Source organism: Amphichorda felina, assembly GCF_050947745.1.
Source record: "Amphichorda felina strain 45539 chromosome Unknown scaffold_7, whole genome shotgun sequence".
NCBI lineage: Eukaryota > Fungi > Ascomycota > Sordariomycetes > Hypocreales > Bionectriaceae > Amphichorda > Amphichorda felina.
This window is the reverse complement of record NW_028145043.1, coordinates 871,738-887,383: the sequence shown is the minus strand read 5'-3', so window position 1 is coordinate 887,383 and position 15,646 is coordinate 871,738. Positions and strand designations below refer to the sequence as shown.

The window sequence follows — 15,646 nt, the reverse complement described above, 5'->3', positions numbered from 1 at the left end:
CGCCCAGAGGACTCTTTGGATGTCGGGCACACACACCATGCCTCCATAGGTTATGCCGGGCCCAAATGGACAAGTCTAGGTCGCAGGAGGCTAAATTTGCCAACATTGCCAGGGGCAGACTTCGCAGGTAGCAATGGTTCAGAAGGTTCGTCTCGGGGGAACTCCTTGAACACGAGCGGTGAAATAATAATATGTCTATTCCTCGCCCAACTCAAGATAGATATGGCTCTACTGGTATGTTGCCGACGCCTATGTGCATAGGCGTATCTCACTGCCGAGACATGTCTCACGAGCTGAGGGGACGTGGTGCTTGTGACCCAGCTGATAGGCCAGGATTAAGAACTCGAGCCGCTTTGAGTGGCAGCTGTCCAAGAACCAACTTTGGCAACTTGGCCTGGATGACGAGTTGCTGGTCTTTTCCGTTGGGCTAGAGGCTTGTTATCGGGGGCTGCCCATTGCTCAGGACGTCATCCGGAAATGTGTCGGGTTCGAGCCTGATGCTCTCCTGTAAGCCGGGCTAAATCAACGTGATCCAAACGGTGTTTCACTACTTCGATCACTTGCGACTGGTTAGAAAAGATAATCCAAGATGGGATGCAAAGTGATATTATGCCGTGTTCGGATACTGGCACAGAGCTGTCTGGGCGAGCCAACTTACGGAGTACACCCCAGAAGAGCATGCGTAATTGTCGGGATGTGCTTCGCAAGTCCACAGTGTTGTAGCGTTGTGTAGCTGCGGGCTGTGCCGAACACCCGGGATTCGGATCAATCAGTCAATCACTCGCGCGCTGAGTGGGCGAGCGATTGGCATCGTGGCCAGCCAGGACTCTGGGACGTGCCGTTTGATCCGTGTGGGCACGCTTTTGGCCCCCTGCGACGCTGGGAATTCCTCCACCGGCTGGCACCAGGCTCCCATCTCGCTCCCATCTCGCTCCCGTTCGTGACATTCGCAGTGTGCTGTTGCAGTGGTGCCACGGCCATGCGGCTGTCCATTGGACGGGCGGTCTGTAAGGCGCAGGGCCTGGTCTTGCCGCGTGCCGATGGGCCCGAGATAGACTGAAGGGGTCCGACTAGGGGTACTAGGGGTGGTGTCCCTTGCCTGATCAGGATTGCTGGTCTTTGTGATGACCGATGTGAGGCCTAGTATTAGTGAGCGATGGGGGCCTCTGGGTGTCGATACGGACGCATGAGTCGTTTGCTAGGCATCATGTATGGCATCGAGATGGACTTGACGACTCGTGTATTCGTGGGAATCGTGGCTGTGAGCCTGTGTGGTTTGGGGGAATCTGGGGTTGGGGAGGACTTGTCGGAGCGGCGTGACATGTTGTGCAGTGCTACAGTCTGCGGCAGGATTCTAGCACTGTACAGCGACCCATCGTTGAGCCGTCTCTACCGAGTCTCGCGCTGTCTTGTTCAACATGTGCGGGAATACTACATCGGGATGCCAGGTAATTTCTTATTGTCGGAATTCAAAAGTACTTTGCCTTCGCAACGACCACACATAAGACAATTTTAGGCCGGAGTTCCGGTCTCGCGAGCCAGACCGACAGAACGCTGAACCAAGGCCCCGTCATGCAAGTATATGCACCGTGCAGCTCAGCATCAGTTTCCGTGATCCGTCTTGGCAATGCTCCAGCGCCGCCCACTTCGGGCTCAGCCGCCTAAAGCCATGCCTGGGTTGCCTGGATAAGCCCCGGACACCGGGCCTTTATTACTATTAGTAGGTGCCCTCCAGGCCACCTCGGAGCGCCAGTCACCGCTGGGGAGTCTGGAGAGTCGCTGCCATCGCCCTGTAGATTTTCCCAGCATCGCCCCAAGCCCCCGCGCTGCCCCCTCCGTCAAATCGCTCGCATAGGTTCCGTCCAACCACCGAGTCTGCTGCGCATTTGATCCCACCCTTGTCCCCCATACATCGTATCCAGCAGTCAATTGATCGACCTTGCGCCTCTGTTTTCCCTCCCTCGACGTCTCGAATTCTTTCGCTCTCCTCTTCTTTCCTCCACGTCGCCTGACATCCGCGGCCCCTCCATCGCCGCCCCTCGCTCGCCGGCCGCTGCCACTCGCTCCTTTTGACCCTGTTCCAACCCCCCTGGCATCACTATCCTGCGTGCTCGAGGTGGGCTCCCGCTGGCCCGGAGAGCCCGACTACGACTGTGACGATTTGACGACTTGCCCCCCCCGACTCTCCCTGTTCTCTCCCAACCGCCGTGGAGTTGACTCGATCCTCGACCGTCTGACGCTGGGGAGCTCAGTGTCGCCGCCCCTCGCGCCATGGCCGACGAGAATAGAGAGCCGTCCAGCGAGAAGACGCCGTCAGCAACATGGGCGACTATGCCATCACCTCCGCCGCCCGCCGTTACTGCAGACCCGCCGCCTGCCTTCGAGACTCTTTCTGTGAGGATATACATCCCCTCCAACGTCTAATGGGGTCCCTGTAGACTTTATGCGAAACAAACGGCTGACCCGACGTTGCTTGAAATATAGCCCGTCTCGACTTACCAAGACGTTCCGTACGAGGGCAATTATGACGATTCACAGGAGGCGCAACAAGCCGGTCAAGATCTCCATGTCACCGAAGATGACCTGCTCGAGGCGCAGGAGATGGCCGACAGGCTCACTCTGGAGGAAACGCGCAACATCTTAGCCCGAGTCCACAGAATCCACGAGCACGATCCCAACTTCCCCATAACCGTTCTCAGGAAGATCAGGGCCTTTCTTGACCTCGAACAGCTCTTCGTCCCACAAGACGATGTTGAGGAGGAGAAGCACAAGTTCGAGAACTACGAGCATCTCATCACCGAAATGAAGCTTGAGGCCGCCCTTATTACGACTAACAGCCCCTACGCCGAGGTCCGAGCCGTTGTCGACAATCGAGATGACCGTCACGCCCCGTGCTCCACGATTCGCAGCTGGACCATCGGTCTCATGTTCTCGCTCGCCTTGGCCTTTGTCAACCAACTATTCGACATTAGGCAGCCCTCAATCCGTGTCATGGCCAATGTCGCCCAACTACTGGCGTACCCTCTAGGAAAGGCTAGCGAGACTTGGCTGCCGGATAAGGGATTCACCCTCTTCGGCGTGCGGCATACTCTCAACCCAGGGCCCTTCCACAGGAAGGAGCATATGCTCATCACCATCATGGCAAATGTGGCCTACAACACTCCCTACACTAACTACATCATCTGGGTCCAGTATCTCCCCCAGTACTTCAACCAGCCTTATGCTGCGCACCCCGGGTACCAGATCCTTATTGCGCTCAGCACCAACTTCATCGGCTATGGAATGGCTGGCATTTGCCGTCGCTTCATCGTCTACCCATCCTACTGCGTCTGGCCGGCCTCGCTCGTGACTATTGCCCTGAATTCGGCCTTCCACACGGGTCTGAATGCCCCCGTCCAGGGACCACTTGGCAGCATGTGGCGCATCTCGCGCATCAAGTTCTTCTACCTTATGTTCGGAGCTATGTTCATCTGGTTCTGGTTCCCGGGGTACATCTGGACCGGCTTGTCCAAGTTCAGCTGGTTAAGCTGGATAGCCCCGGACAACCTGCACCTCAACACCATTGTTGGATTCAACAACGGTCTTGGGATCAACCCGTTCCCCACCTGGGATTGGAACACACTGCTGTGGGACTCATCGGACCCCCTCATGGTCCCCTTCTTCAGCACCATCAACCGTTTCCTAGGTGCTTTCGTCTCCATGTGGGTCGTCCTCGGCATTTGGTACAAAAACGTGTACAACACGGGCTATCTGCCCATCAACACGAATCGGATCTACGATCACTTTGGCAACTTGTACGATGTCGCCCGTGCCACTGATGAGCGCGGTCTCTTTGATGCTGAAAAGTACGAGGCGTACTCGCCACCCTTCCTTGGCGCCGGCAACGTGGTCATCTATATGTTCTTCTTCGGCGTGTACACCTCTACGCTCACATACGCTTTGTTGTACCACCGCTGCGAGATGGTGACCGGGTTCAAGGGCTTGTTCAATAGCTTCCGCAGGAACAAGAAGCCTATCCCCGACGAGGAGCTTGATGTGCATCACCGTCTGATGAAGGACTACCCCGAGGTCCCCGAATGGTGGTATTTGCTGTGTTTGACAATTGCGATTGGGTTTGGCGTCGCTGGTATTACCCAGTGGGAGACCAACACTTCGCCCGGGGTCGTCTTTTACGGCTTGGCCTTGTGCCTGGTGTTCGTGATCCCGGTTGGCCTCATCAAAGCCATGACCGGCATCGAGGTTACTCTCAACGTCCTCGCTGAGTTTATCGGAGGCTCCTTTGTCGAGGGAAACGCCCTTGCGATGAACTACTTCAAGTCGTTTGGCTATGTGACGTGCGCCCACGCTGTCTGGTTCTCGAACGACCTCAAGCTGGCCCACTACGTCAAGATCCCTCCGCGACACACCTTCACCGCGCAGATGGTGGCCAACTTTGTCGGAACGCTGGTCTGCGTGGGTGTCCTCAACTTCCAGATGCGCCACATTGAAGGCGTCTGCACGCCTAACGCGCAGTTCCGGCTGACGTGCCCTGGCGTCAACACGTTCTTCACGGCCTCCGTGCTCTGGGGTACCGTCGGGCCCAGCAAGATCTGGGGTGAGAATGGCCAGTACACCGAGACGCTGATCGGGTTCCCGCTTGGCGTAATCATCGTCTTGTTCTTCTGGGCCCTGGGGAAGAAGTTCCCCAAGTGGACATGGCTGCGTCAGATCCACCCAGTCGCCATCATGTACGGCGGCATCGTCTGGGCGCCGTACAACATGTCGTACATCTGGCCCTCGGTGCCCATTGCGTACTTCTCGTGGATCTACCTCAAGTCCCGCTTCCTGGGCTTGTGGTCAAAGGTTTGTAATACCCTCACGCGCCCCCCTCTTCTATCCCTCCTTGCCAAGTTGCTAACCATTCGCCTGCAGTACAACTTTGTCCTGTCAGCAGCATGGTCCTGCGGCATCGCCATCGCGGGCATCATCATCTTCTTCACCCTGCAATGGACCGAGACCGAGTTGGAGTGGTGGGGCAACAACGTCCCCTACGAGGGCTGTGAGGGAGAGGCTTGCACCCTGAAGGCACAGCCGGAAGGCGGTGATTACTTTGGCCCACGGATAGGACACTTCCGCTAAGGACCCTCTTCCTTTTTCGTTGGGACCATGTTTTGCCCCCCTTTTCTTTCCATTTCCCTTTCCATCGTTCCAGGTCTTGGGTTATCATCATGGGAGGTGCAAATGGCGTACGACAGACCCCCCCCAGGGTTGGACAGAGATTTTCATGTGCAATCCCGCAAAAAGAAAAGGGCCGACCGGAGCAACGTCACCGCATTTTCACGTGGCGAACGGGAGTTATGATATTTCTGCTTTTGTTTTTGCTCACGGGGTTCTTTGATGGCGGGGAGGCCGGGGGCCTGGTTTTATGGGTTTATGGATTTCGTTTCCTGGTCATGTTTCTCTTGGGATATTTTTTTTGGGATAGGGCTATACCCCCGGCTGTCTTTATATATACTACATCGTAGCTTTGACATAGATAGATGACGAGGATTGTTATTGATCATGACTGGATATGCTCGACGGGAGGTATACCTACGTACTACAAATTTCCTAGAGTCGCGATAGTAGGATGAGCTCAACTGGAGTCGAGACTAGGAAGTATGACATTCAGGTATGGATACATTGAGCTTAATCACGACTTAATAGATATTCATAAATATAAGGTAGGCTAGATACAATTTTCCCAAACGCCTTGTGCTGGCTAACAAGTCAAAGAGATGAGAAGTTTAACTAATCTTATACCCAAACATAAGAAGTCCATGAGTAGAAAACAAAGGCGCGAGAAACGCGCTAGGCAGATATATACATAATTTTCGTAATCGTTTAATTTCGTTGCAATTTAGACAGCTAACCATGCTGGGCCTAGAGGAGACACTGGGCTGGCTTGCTCGCTGTTGTACATCAATTCTCCGTTTAACTTCTTCGGCGATGCGCTCATGGGGCTGACTGGCAGCTCTTGGGTCTTGGATTGAGCAATAGGTAGGTTGGTCTGCAGGGCAAGCTGCGGAGGCAGAGGGGCTGGCATTTCGTTCTGGGTAGGCGATGCACGGTCTACATTGAGCTCGTTCATCGCATCCCGAAGCTGCATCGCGCGAGGTGGCAGCCCAGTGGCCACAGGCTCTCCAATGTCGATGCCCTTGATATCACTTTCGCTGTGGTGATTGCGAACACTTCGGCGCCGACGACCCCACACACTGCCGCTACTGTGCAGGCCACGAAGCTTGCCAATGGCGCTCCGACGCAATGAGCCATTCTCCTGTTCCTCAGGACGCGCCTTGCGCTCGGTTGGTGAGCCAGATCTCGTACCGTTCGGCCCGTTGCTCCAGCTCATCACCCTTTGGGTAGTGCCTGAGACGATACCAGCGTCAATTATCTTGCGGACGATGAGTTCATGCTGCATTGCCATGGACGGGTGCTCGACTATCTCAGCTGGCGTGACTCGCACCTTGTGCAGGCCCTTGATAGGTCGCTTTGCAAACTCGGCATTCAAGCGTTCCGCAAAGGATTGTGCTGGCAGAATAGACCCCCAAAGATCGTAGAAATTGGCCTTATGTACCTGAGTGTCGGGAACACCTAGCGACTTGGGGTCCAGAACTTCAGTCCACACAGCAGATATCAGGGACTTCAAAGTTCGTCTTTCGTCAGTGGGAAGAGCCTGGTGCGATTTCGGACTGTCGTTCCCACTGCTGTCAAGTGCGCTCGCAAGGGGAATCATGGTGGGGAAGCGTGCGATTTCAGCAGCGGACTGGACCATGGGCTTCTCAATCGTGGCATGACTTGTCAACATGTCAACGGTCATGGTAAGAACGCGCAGGGCATCTTCAGCAAAACCGGTAGGAACCCGGCTCTCCGAGTATTTGAGTTCGAAGTCGACAGTCTGCGGTCCATCCATCGTGGTGAGAACGAGAATATCTGGCATGTCTTGAAGCACGGGCTCGGTAACAGAGTAGGTAAATGTTGTGTCGCCCATGTTGAGGGTGGCGGCTCCATCGACTGGGGGTTGATGACGGTGGTGCACGACGGTGCTGAACCGAGTCCAGTAGGGCCAGTTGGTACATCGCTGGACAAGCTCCAAAATTCCCAATGCTTCGTGAGGCCTAGCAGCCGCTCGATGTTCTTGAATCATATTTAAGAAGTCTAGCGGTGTCTGCCGCGTGTCAGAGAACCTGACACGCACGGGGGTGGTGTTGGATGTGGGAGCGATCATCGACGAGAGATCAAAACTTTCTGGCAAGGGAACGTTCTGCGATAGAGTGACTTCACCAAATACAACGTCGGAAGAAGCGGCGTACTGAGCCAATACAATGGCCCATGCGGCTTTGAGTACCGTACCAAACCTGAACCCGTAGTTGGCTATGGGCCCAATTTGGATGGTTCGACGAAGAGTCTTGACGTTCGAAACAGGGGCATAAGGCTTGTAGTGAGAGACAAATTCAGTCATCTTGGCACCCTTGAGCCTCTCCGCCCAGTATTCAGCAGCGTTGCTGTTGTTGGCAGCGTGTGCAGCGCGCATATATTCGAAGAAGTTGGGCTTGCGGACAAGACTCCCCTGCATTTCGTATAGGGCAGCCAAGTCCTGAACGAGCAGGGCGACAACCGATTCCTCAATCTGCGCACAGCTAAGGCGTACTATGAGCGTGCTTTGGTTGCCTGCATCCAGGAACGTGAACTTGGTGGCTGGTTCTTGGGGTTTGAATTCGACTTCCTGATCCTCAGCAATTATTTTGTCGGCTACACTGTCAAGGGACCAGGCAGGACAAGTATGGCGTTGGAATTTTGGCCTGAAGCTATCGAGGAGCACCTGGTACACACGGCGATCGTAGGCCCAGAAAGCCGTGCGAAAGACGGGATGGAGACGAGTAAGAGTATCGCAGGCAGCCTGAAGCTTCTGTGATCGGATCGGCCCATTGAAGTTGAAGACGAGGCACTTGATGCCACCCCTTTTCCCGTAAAGTTGTGTTTCCAGGCCATGGACCTGGTACGCCGACGCATCGGCCACATCGATGATATCATGGCGGTCAACCTTCATCTGTGGCGCGATGCAATCCCTGACGAACTTCTCCGCCATCCCACATATCCCAAACGAGTCCAAATTGCCACGAGGCTCCGAGGCACATATGTCGGTTGGCGAAATCTCGGAGGCTGCCATGGCCTGACAGGTCTGTGTCAGGGTGGCTCCTTTCATAATTTCTTTGATAGGCAGAGACAGAGAGGTCCTACGGGCGGATACCATCAGCCTCGAGGCGAGGAACATGTCACCCCCGAGTCCAAGGAAGGTATCGTTGCTTCTAATATTTTCCGGGTAGATATCCAATGCGGCTGCCCAGATGCGCCTCATTCGGTCTTCCACATGAGCCAAGGGGAGAGGTTTCTCGGAAGATTCCAGATCATCTTCGCTAGCCGCCGCAGAAACCGACAGTAGCTGGGAGTATGTCATTGTCGATACCATCTTCTGAAGCTTTCGTCGATTGACCTTAAGCGAGTTTGATGTTGGGAACCGCCTCAGGGGAATAAACACAGAGGGTAGCTGGTCCGCAGTAAGGCCTGTGATCTGTGCGATGGTGATGGAGGCTCTCCGCAACGATGTCGCCAACTTCTTCTTCTCCTTGGCCTGCAAACATAACTGATCAAACTCGGCACAATCTTGGAATTGGCTACCGCCAAGCTCTAGGAATGTCGCTAAGATCTGAACAGAGTCACCCGTGGCGGCAGATTCTACGATGATGTCGAACTCGGGGTCGAAGCAAGATCGCAGACGACGCTCTACTTCGAAAACGGATATCCGCGTTCCATCAATAAAAATGTCGTCGCGCATACTCGAAATAAAGAGAATACTACCATCCTCAAGGTAGCGCACGCGGTGGCCAGTCTTGAGGTAGCGTAGCCTCGTGGGTGCCTGTGTCAAACCAGGGGGTGCCACCACAAGGTGACTAGGTGAAAACTTGTGAGGCGTCAGCATGGGGCAGTCGATGGCTAGTTCTCCTACAGCCCCGAGAGGCATGAGCTTTTTGGGATCCTCTGGATTAAGGATCCAGAACCTGCCCATAAGGGGCTGTGGGATTAGTGTAGCACTGGACCCCTCTGACACCTCGGAGATGGAGATACCCAGAGGGCAGACATCAGGGGCGCCGTAGGCCATCAAGACAGTTCTGTTGGGGAGCCATCGCTTCCGAGTATCCTCATCTAGCTGTCTGGTGCGGAAGCAGATAGTCTTAAGCTTTGGCACTTTCGCGGGATCAATGCGCCGAGATAATGTCGAGGTCATGTACGACCAAGTGACACCCATCCCCGCCATGGCATGTGCCAGGTTATCCAATCTGTCCTTGGCCGAAGGAATGCAGACGCAACCACCGTGGACCATGGTGCCAAGGATCTCGACCAGGGCAACATCCACATTGAAGGCCGATACCTGCAAAACTCGACTGCCTTTGCTTAACTTGAGTGCTGAGCCCTGAGCTAAGAGTGCTGAGCATAAGGAGGAGTGCGTAAAGAAGAGAGCTCGATGAGAGCTGGACTTAGACTTTGCGGGAGTGTAGATAACGCAGGCTCCATGGTCAGGGCTGGGGTCATGTACCGGGATTGAAACCTGTGGGGGGAGGATCGAGAAGAAGCGCTCGTTGACAATGACCAAGTTCGGGATGATGCAGGCAATATCGTTCCATGCCGATTCTGTTGCAACAACGATGCGGCAGTTGAGTTGCTTGACCGTTGCCTCGATCATAGACTGATCCTGGGCGTCTAAGCAGACAATACTGCCACCCGCCTTTAGTACAGCTAGCATAATCACTGGCGCCCACTTGCTCTTCTCAAGCACGACCGGCACCGGCAAGCCGGGCATGACTCCGATATTGCGCAGGTATGTTGCAAGCGTGGCTACGCAATATGCCACTTGATAGTAGGTCATGTTCCCGTCCCATGAACAAATTGCGGGCGCCTCAGGGCGAGTCTGAGCATGGAGGAGGATGAGCTGGTGAATGCAAGTGTTGGCTTTCTGACCAGCTACATTGAACTCGAAGTCTTGAACGACCAATTGAGCATAGTCGCGGTCCGTAAAAAGGTCGACAGATGAGACGGTTTGACCGGGCCCGTTGAGAATGAGCCGGGTGGCACGCTCAAACGTGTGAACGAGGTTTTGGGCCTGGGCTTGTGTGATGGACCGGAAGCTGAAGTCGACATGAAGATGGTTTGCAATGAACATGACTGAGAGGGATAGGTTGCAGTTGGACAAGCGAGATGAGGTGACCAGATTAGCTCTGAAGCTCCCCATATCCAGCTCGGGGTGCTTATGGCGCGCGTTATCAAAGTCTCGCATTGAGAGACAAGTGTTGAACAAACGGTCGGTGGTGAGCTTCTTAGCGTGCTGGATCTCAGCTATGGTCGGGTTCGCGCCTTGCTTAGCAATGTTGGCAACGTCGGCAAGGCTGTTGAGGCAATCTATAAGAGTGCGATTGGGAGCCAAGTCAACAGTACAAGGTGAGAGGGCTGCAAAACTCCCTATTTCCTCCTTGATACCTGGCATCTGCGGGTCGACTCTACCAGAGACTTCATATCCAAATGATACGTGATCCATGCCAACGTAGGCGCGTAAAACAAGCCCCCATGCAAGCTGCAGAACGTATGCTGGCACAATATCCCGTTGTATGCAAAAATCATGAAGTTCTCGGCACGTAATATCGAGACTGAAGAACTCGGATCGGGGAGTTTGGTTCTCGTCCGGCTTGACGCTAAGAGACGGGAAGTTGCACGGCTTTGCATCAGCTAGCAACGTTTGCCACGACTGGAGAGTTGGAGATGTGTCTGCTGTTGTTAAATTGTATAACCATGTTTGCAGCAAAGGCGTGTTATCGGCTGGAGTTGGCTCTTCATCTGCGTAGGCTATCCTCAGCCTAGTGACGAGCTTATCAATGGAGACGGACTAGTGCGGCGTCAGTATTAGAAAACATATACGGTCGTGGGCGTAATTCGCGTACATCACAAATCGCCTGATTTGCATCCACCCTGATATATGTCTTGGTGGCTGCCTTGCATACCGACAGTCGATGGCTAGGGCGGCCAGGCAAGTTCTTCATAGCTGGTAAGCTGCCCAGAGTTTCTACCGGCTTGTCGCTGTCGAGGAAGAGCATGTCAGGAGAGATCTTCTTGAGCACCACCTGGTCAAAGAGCCCATCGTCAGTGATACTGCTGATGAACACACTTCGCAAAGCCATGTGGGATGCCACGAGGCTCGACCACGCGGCGCAGAGTCTCTCTTGGCTGATAGTCCGTCGCTCTAAAGTGCTCAACTCATAGATGGCACTGACCCAGAAACTCTCCGGATCCAGGCTTTGGGAGACCAAGAATTCCTGCTGTGATGGATTCACAGGGTAGATGGCCTCAATATCCCCGACATTTTCGATCCCGATTTCGGCTAGACCATGATGGGACAACTTCGACAAGACTTGATAGTTTGTCTTCAGCAGCGGTGCATCAGCCAATGTCAATTCCGGCCTCAATGTCTCCAATTTCCGGATTGCGACCGTTGCAAGGGACTCAAAATGCTTCATCCACAGTTCGATCCGATCCTGACATGGTGGCCTAACGTACAGCGCCTCGACCATCACTCCGGCATCGTCCATGGCAACTGAGACCTCGAAGAGAGCAATTCGACCGACGTCGGGGCCAATATCAGAGGTCACGGTATCAGTTAGACGATTCGGCCAGGCCACAGGCTCCAGAATCCCATTATCGCGATGGAGCCTATGCCTCTTGTCCACACAGGAGAACATGATCTCCACTGGGATGGCGGTGGAGGGTGCAGATTGCGTCAGGAATTCGGTGTTGAAGAAGGGAATACCGGAATTGGGAATGGCCTTGCGGGTGTCCTTCATGAGCTTAAGAATGTCCATAATATCCGTCTTCTGGTCTACCACTAAGCTGATGGGGCACAAAGAAGTGAACCACCCAACTGTGTCATCGATGTTGGCGTTGTTATTTGGTATATCTCGACTGTCTTCCTGCGTCCACATTGTTGGAGAGTCTCGATCCGGGAAAGTTTGACAGAAAGATAGTAAGAGTGCCGTCAAAAAAATGGTTCCAGGCTCGGTGCGAAAGATGTTGCGGCACATTGTGTTGAGGGTATAAGTGAGTTCTGGATTCAGCGAGAATTGGAACCGATGTGTGTTGCCATATCGGTTCTTGTCAAGATCCAGGCCCCAGTATGCAAGGTTAGGTGGACGAATCTCGAACGGAAGCTTCGGTTGGAAAAGATTGTGGTTGGACTCCCAACCCCGACCCTCAAGCCATTTTGGGAATGAGGTAGAGGAGTTGGAGACTAAAGTGCCCTCTTGAAGTAGCCCGTCCAGGTCATGTATGATTACTCGCCATGAAGCTAGGTCTACTGCAAGGTGATGGGCAGTTAGGAAAATGCACTGGATCCCATTATTGGAAAGAATATGCTCGGCAGCGAAGACCGGGCCGTATATCGGGTTGATGGAAGAATGAGCCTTTTCAATGACGTCCGAAATTTCTTTTTGAGAAGTTGTCTGGTGATGGTCGAACCGATAATAGTTTCGGGAATTTGAGAGGATGGCTTGGGCCCATCCCTCGCGAGTCGGGCGGAATCGTGCGCGAAGCATAGAATGCCGTTCTACCAATGCCTCAACGGCAGTCTCAATGTGTCTGAAATCCACATGCGCCCTGATGCGGAGGAGAATGCTCTGGCTGAACCGGTAACCGCGTTTTACGATAAATTCAGGTTTGGGGTTGAGGTTCATCGAGGTTCGGAAGAAGAGCTGCTGCATGGTCGAGAGTGGAAAGAACTTGATGTCTTCTAATGTGTCTCCCATATGCTCGTGTACCTGCAGTTTTCCCGGTTCGCCCTCAGCGAGCTTAGAAAGTGTCCTCTCCGGTCGTGTTGTTGACAGCTGATGTTGAATGGTGGGTGAGTCTTGCTGAGTATCGGATCGCGGGCGAGATTTCGTAGAGTCCCTCAGTTGTGCTTGAATCAAATTCCGGGAGAGCGAAACTGCTCTTGCTTCTTCTAAAGAAACCTCCATCCCCTCCTCAGGCTCATCTTCTTCGGGAATCGGTTCAGGCTTGAAGGCAAGAATGTCTGGCTGGCCACGAGAACCACCGCGCAAGCGCTGCATCGGTCGTGGCAGGTGTTGTTCTTGAGGCCTCACCTCGAATACACTATTTCCGTAGGGTTGATCTTGTGCTGGTGAAGTTCTTGTCACCTCTATCAGGCCGCCCTGGTGCAGCGGGTGAGGTGAGACGGAGGGTTGGAAGCTCAGAATACGCCGTTCAAGGTCTTCGTCGAGGTTCTTCAGCCACCATTGCAGTGCTCTCGTGGCCGGTTCCCCGTTGCTCTTAGTCACCATGGAGTGCAGAGGGATCCATATGTTCGGCCACGGGGCACCTACCTGCCACTCTCTGAGCGCGGTGCAAAAGTTCTTGATCTGACGTTCTGCGGATTGGTATTCCCTCTCCGGCGGGAGATGGATGCCTCTATCTTCGCTATCTGCCTGATTTTGAGCGCTGATAAAAGCAACAAGGCGATTCCGGAAGGGTCCGGCTGCCACTTTTATAAGAGAGTAATATTCGCCGCGAGATGTGGAGGAAAGGAATCGCTCCAGTTCCGCCGTGTCGCTGAGGACGGTCCGTGGGGCTTCGGGTTCTTCTCTTGTTGTCGTTTCGGCTCTCTTTCCTTGTGTGTCCAGGGCCACGCTCTTGGTGGCTCGACTCGTACCCCATTCCGTGACGGTTGTCGGTCCATATGCGGACTTCCGGTCGTCCCTCATCTTTGTTGGTGTGAAGACTCGATCCAGCTCGTTGGTCGATTCCACTGACCCTTCGGAGAACCGCTCTGAGCCGCTCGGTGAAGATGATGAGGGTTGTTGCAGGTACCTCCCGTGTGTCTGGAGCTCAGCTATTGTCTTACAGCTAAGGATCTCATCGGCGCTGACCCTTACTCCATAACGAAGCATGCGCTCCTCGAGCTCTTCTGCTGCCACTTTGTCACCACCGAGATCGACGAACGAGTCGAACAATTGGATATCTTCCCGGGGGATACCCAGCGTCCTTGAGATCCCAATGAGCAATTTCTCCGTACTTGGCTCATGGGCGGGGATGATAATAGAGGCCACCCTCACATGGTCCAGGTCTTGGTGATCCTCAGCCATAGCGGCGGCGACTCCTGGTCAAGTAAGGCGTCCGGACACAAGGCCCAGGGCGACAGGGGCGTTCCTTCGCGCTCAAGCAGCCCGCATTATTCGACGGCTCAGGAACCAATGAATATCGCCTAGGCAGCCGCGTTCGTAAACTGGTGGGCTTGAGAGGACGTGGCGGGAATCGAAGTGGCGCGGTCGTCAGTCGAAAACGGAGGAGAGTCAACCTCGAGGTAAGGGCAGTGAAGCAAACCCTGAATGCTACGCTGTTCAGTCCGTGTACCAACGCCCAAAGTGTTACTTTTGCGTCTGTTGGTTGTCTGTAGGAGCAGTAGGACGCCAGGGCAGCTTACTGGCTCGTCCTTCAACTTCTGCAAGGGAGGCGGGATTGTGGAAATGGGCAACAAACAAACAACAGGATCACTGGGCCGATGCGACAGGTTGGAGAGGCGGGCCTTGATTCTATGTATAAGGATCAGCCGGGAGCAGCCCTCGCACCATGGCCGCCCCAAACCGATGAGGTGACGTTGCTGACGTTGGGTACAAGAACGGCAAAGTCGCCAACATGATCCTAGGCAGCGCCGCATCGAAGCAGCAACAGCATATGTGGGTGCCATGCCAATGTTGGGGTGTGTCTAAACCAGCGAGGCCCGGCACAGACTGGGGACCTCTTGCGGCATCATGGCGCGGGCCATTTCAACGGTCTAGATTGGACAGGGCCGGCATCCCAGTTCGCGGCCCCGATGAGATCGCACGAAGGATTCTAAAAAGAGGCTTCAGGGAAGGGGGACAGGGTAAGGCTTGCGGGACCGTGTTGCCGAGGGGGTAGCACCCCCGCGTAGCCTAGGGCAGGTTGGATATAGTATGGTAGTATCCGTAGTGGTTGGGCATGCAGAGCCGAGCATCCCAGACGGGCAAGACTGAGGGCCGATATGCCATGACTGTCGAACCAGGCTGTGTGAATGTGGGAGGAGTGTCGGCAACGGCTGCGACTGTCAGCTCAGTGGTGAAGCTGCCAACTGCCAACTGGGTCACTGGGAACTGCAGGCGGGAGGGCTGGAAGGATTCAGGGCTGCGCCGCTCGATGGAAGCCGGGATGAGCGACACCGCGAATGAGAACAGCAGGCGCTCCACCAGAGCAACAGACAAATGACGTATTCGTGCCTACCTTACCTCAACCCACCAAGGTTCCTTCCTTCGCTCGGTCCCCGAGCCTGCCTGCCTGCCTACCTGCCTGCCATCTGGGCCGTGTCCATCCAAGTTCACTGCATGCATGACATTTACTACTACCTACAGTAGTACTTGAGTAAGCATCGTAGCCTGTCGAGTAACACAATTGATCAACGGAGGCACATGTGCGGCGTGGTTCTACTGGCGATCATTGATGCATCCCACCAGTTCCTTGTACACCTTTGCTTGAGCTTAGCAAGTTGACATGGGAGTCTTGTTGAACGATCTTCTAA

General features: G+C 54.3%; 2 protein-coding genes across 2 annotated transcripts; one reads left to right on the top strand and one right to left on the bottom strand.

Moving 5' to 3' along the window:
• Positions 1–2,271: 2,271 nt before the first annotated feature.
• On the top strand, positions 2,272–5,118 carry ACO1O0_007077 (OPT oligopeptide transporter protein-domain-containing protein; the record flags this gene model as incomplete). Its single annotated transcript, XM_083196452.1, has 3 exons — positions 2,272–2,394; positions 2,485–4,842; positions 4,912–5,118. The coding sequence occupies 3 exons, from the start codon at positions 2,272–2,274 to the stop codon at positions 5,116–5,118; spliced, it is 2,688 nt and encodes an 895-aa protein (XP_083047660.1).
• Positions 5,119–5,878: 760 nt separating this feature from the next.
• ACO1O0_007076 (uncharacterized protein) lies at positions 5,879–14,198 on the bottom strand (the record flags this gene model as incomplete). The annotated part of the gene is made up of 3 exons (XM_083196451.1): positions 5,879–10,460; positions 10,707–10,954; positions 11,010–14,198. 3 exons carry the CDS (start codon positions 14,196–14,198, stop codon positions 5,879–5,881), a joined length of 8,019 nt encoding a protein of 2,672 aa, XP_083047659.1.
• Between the last annotated feature and the right edge of the window lie 1,448 nt (positions 14,199–15,646).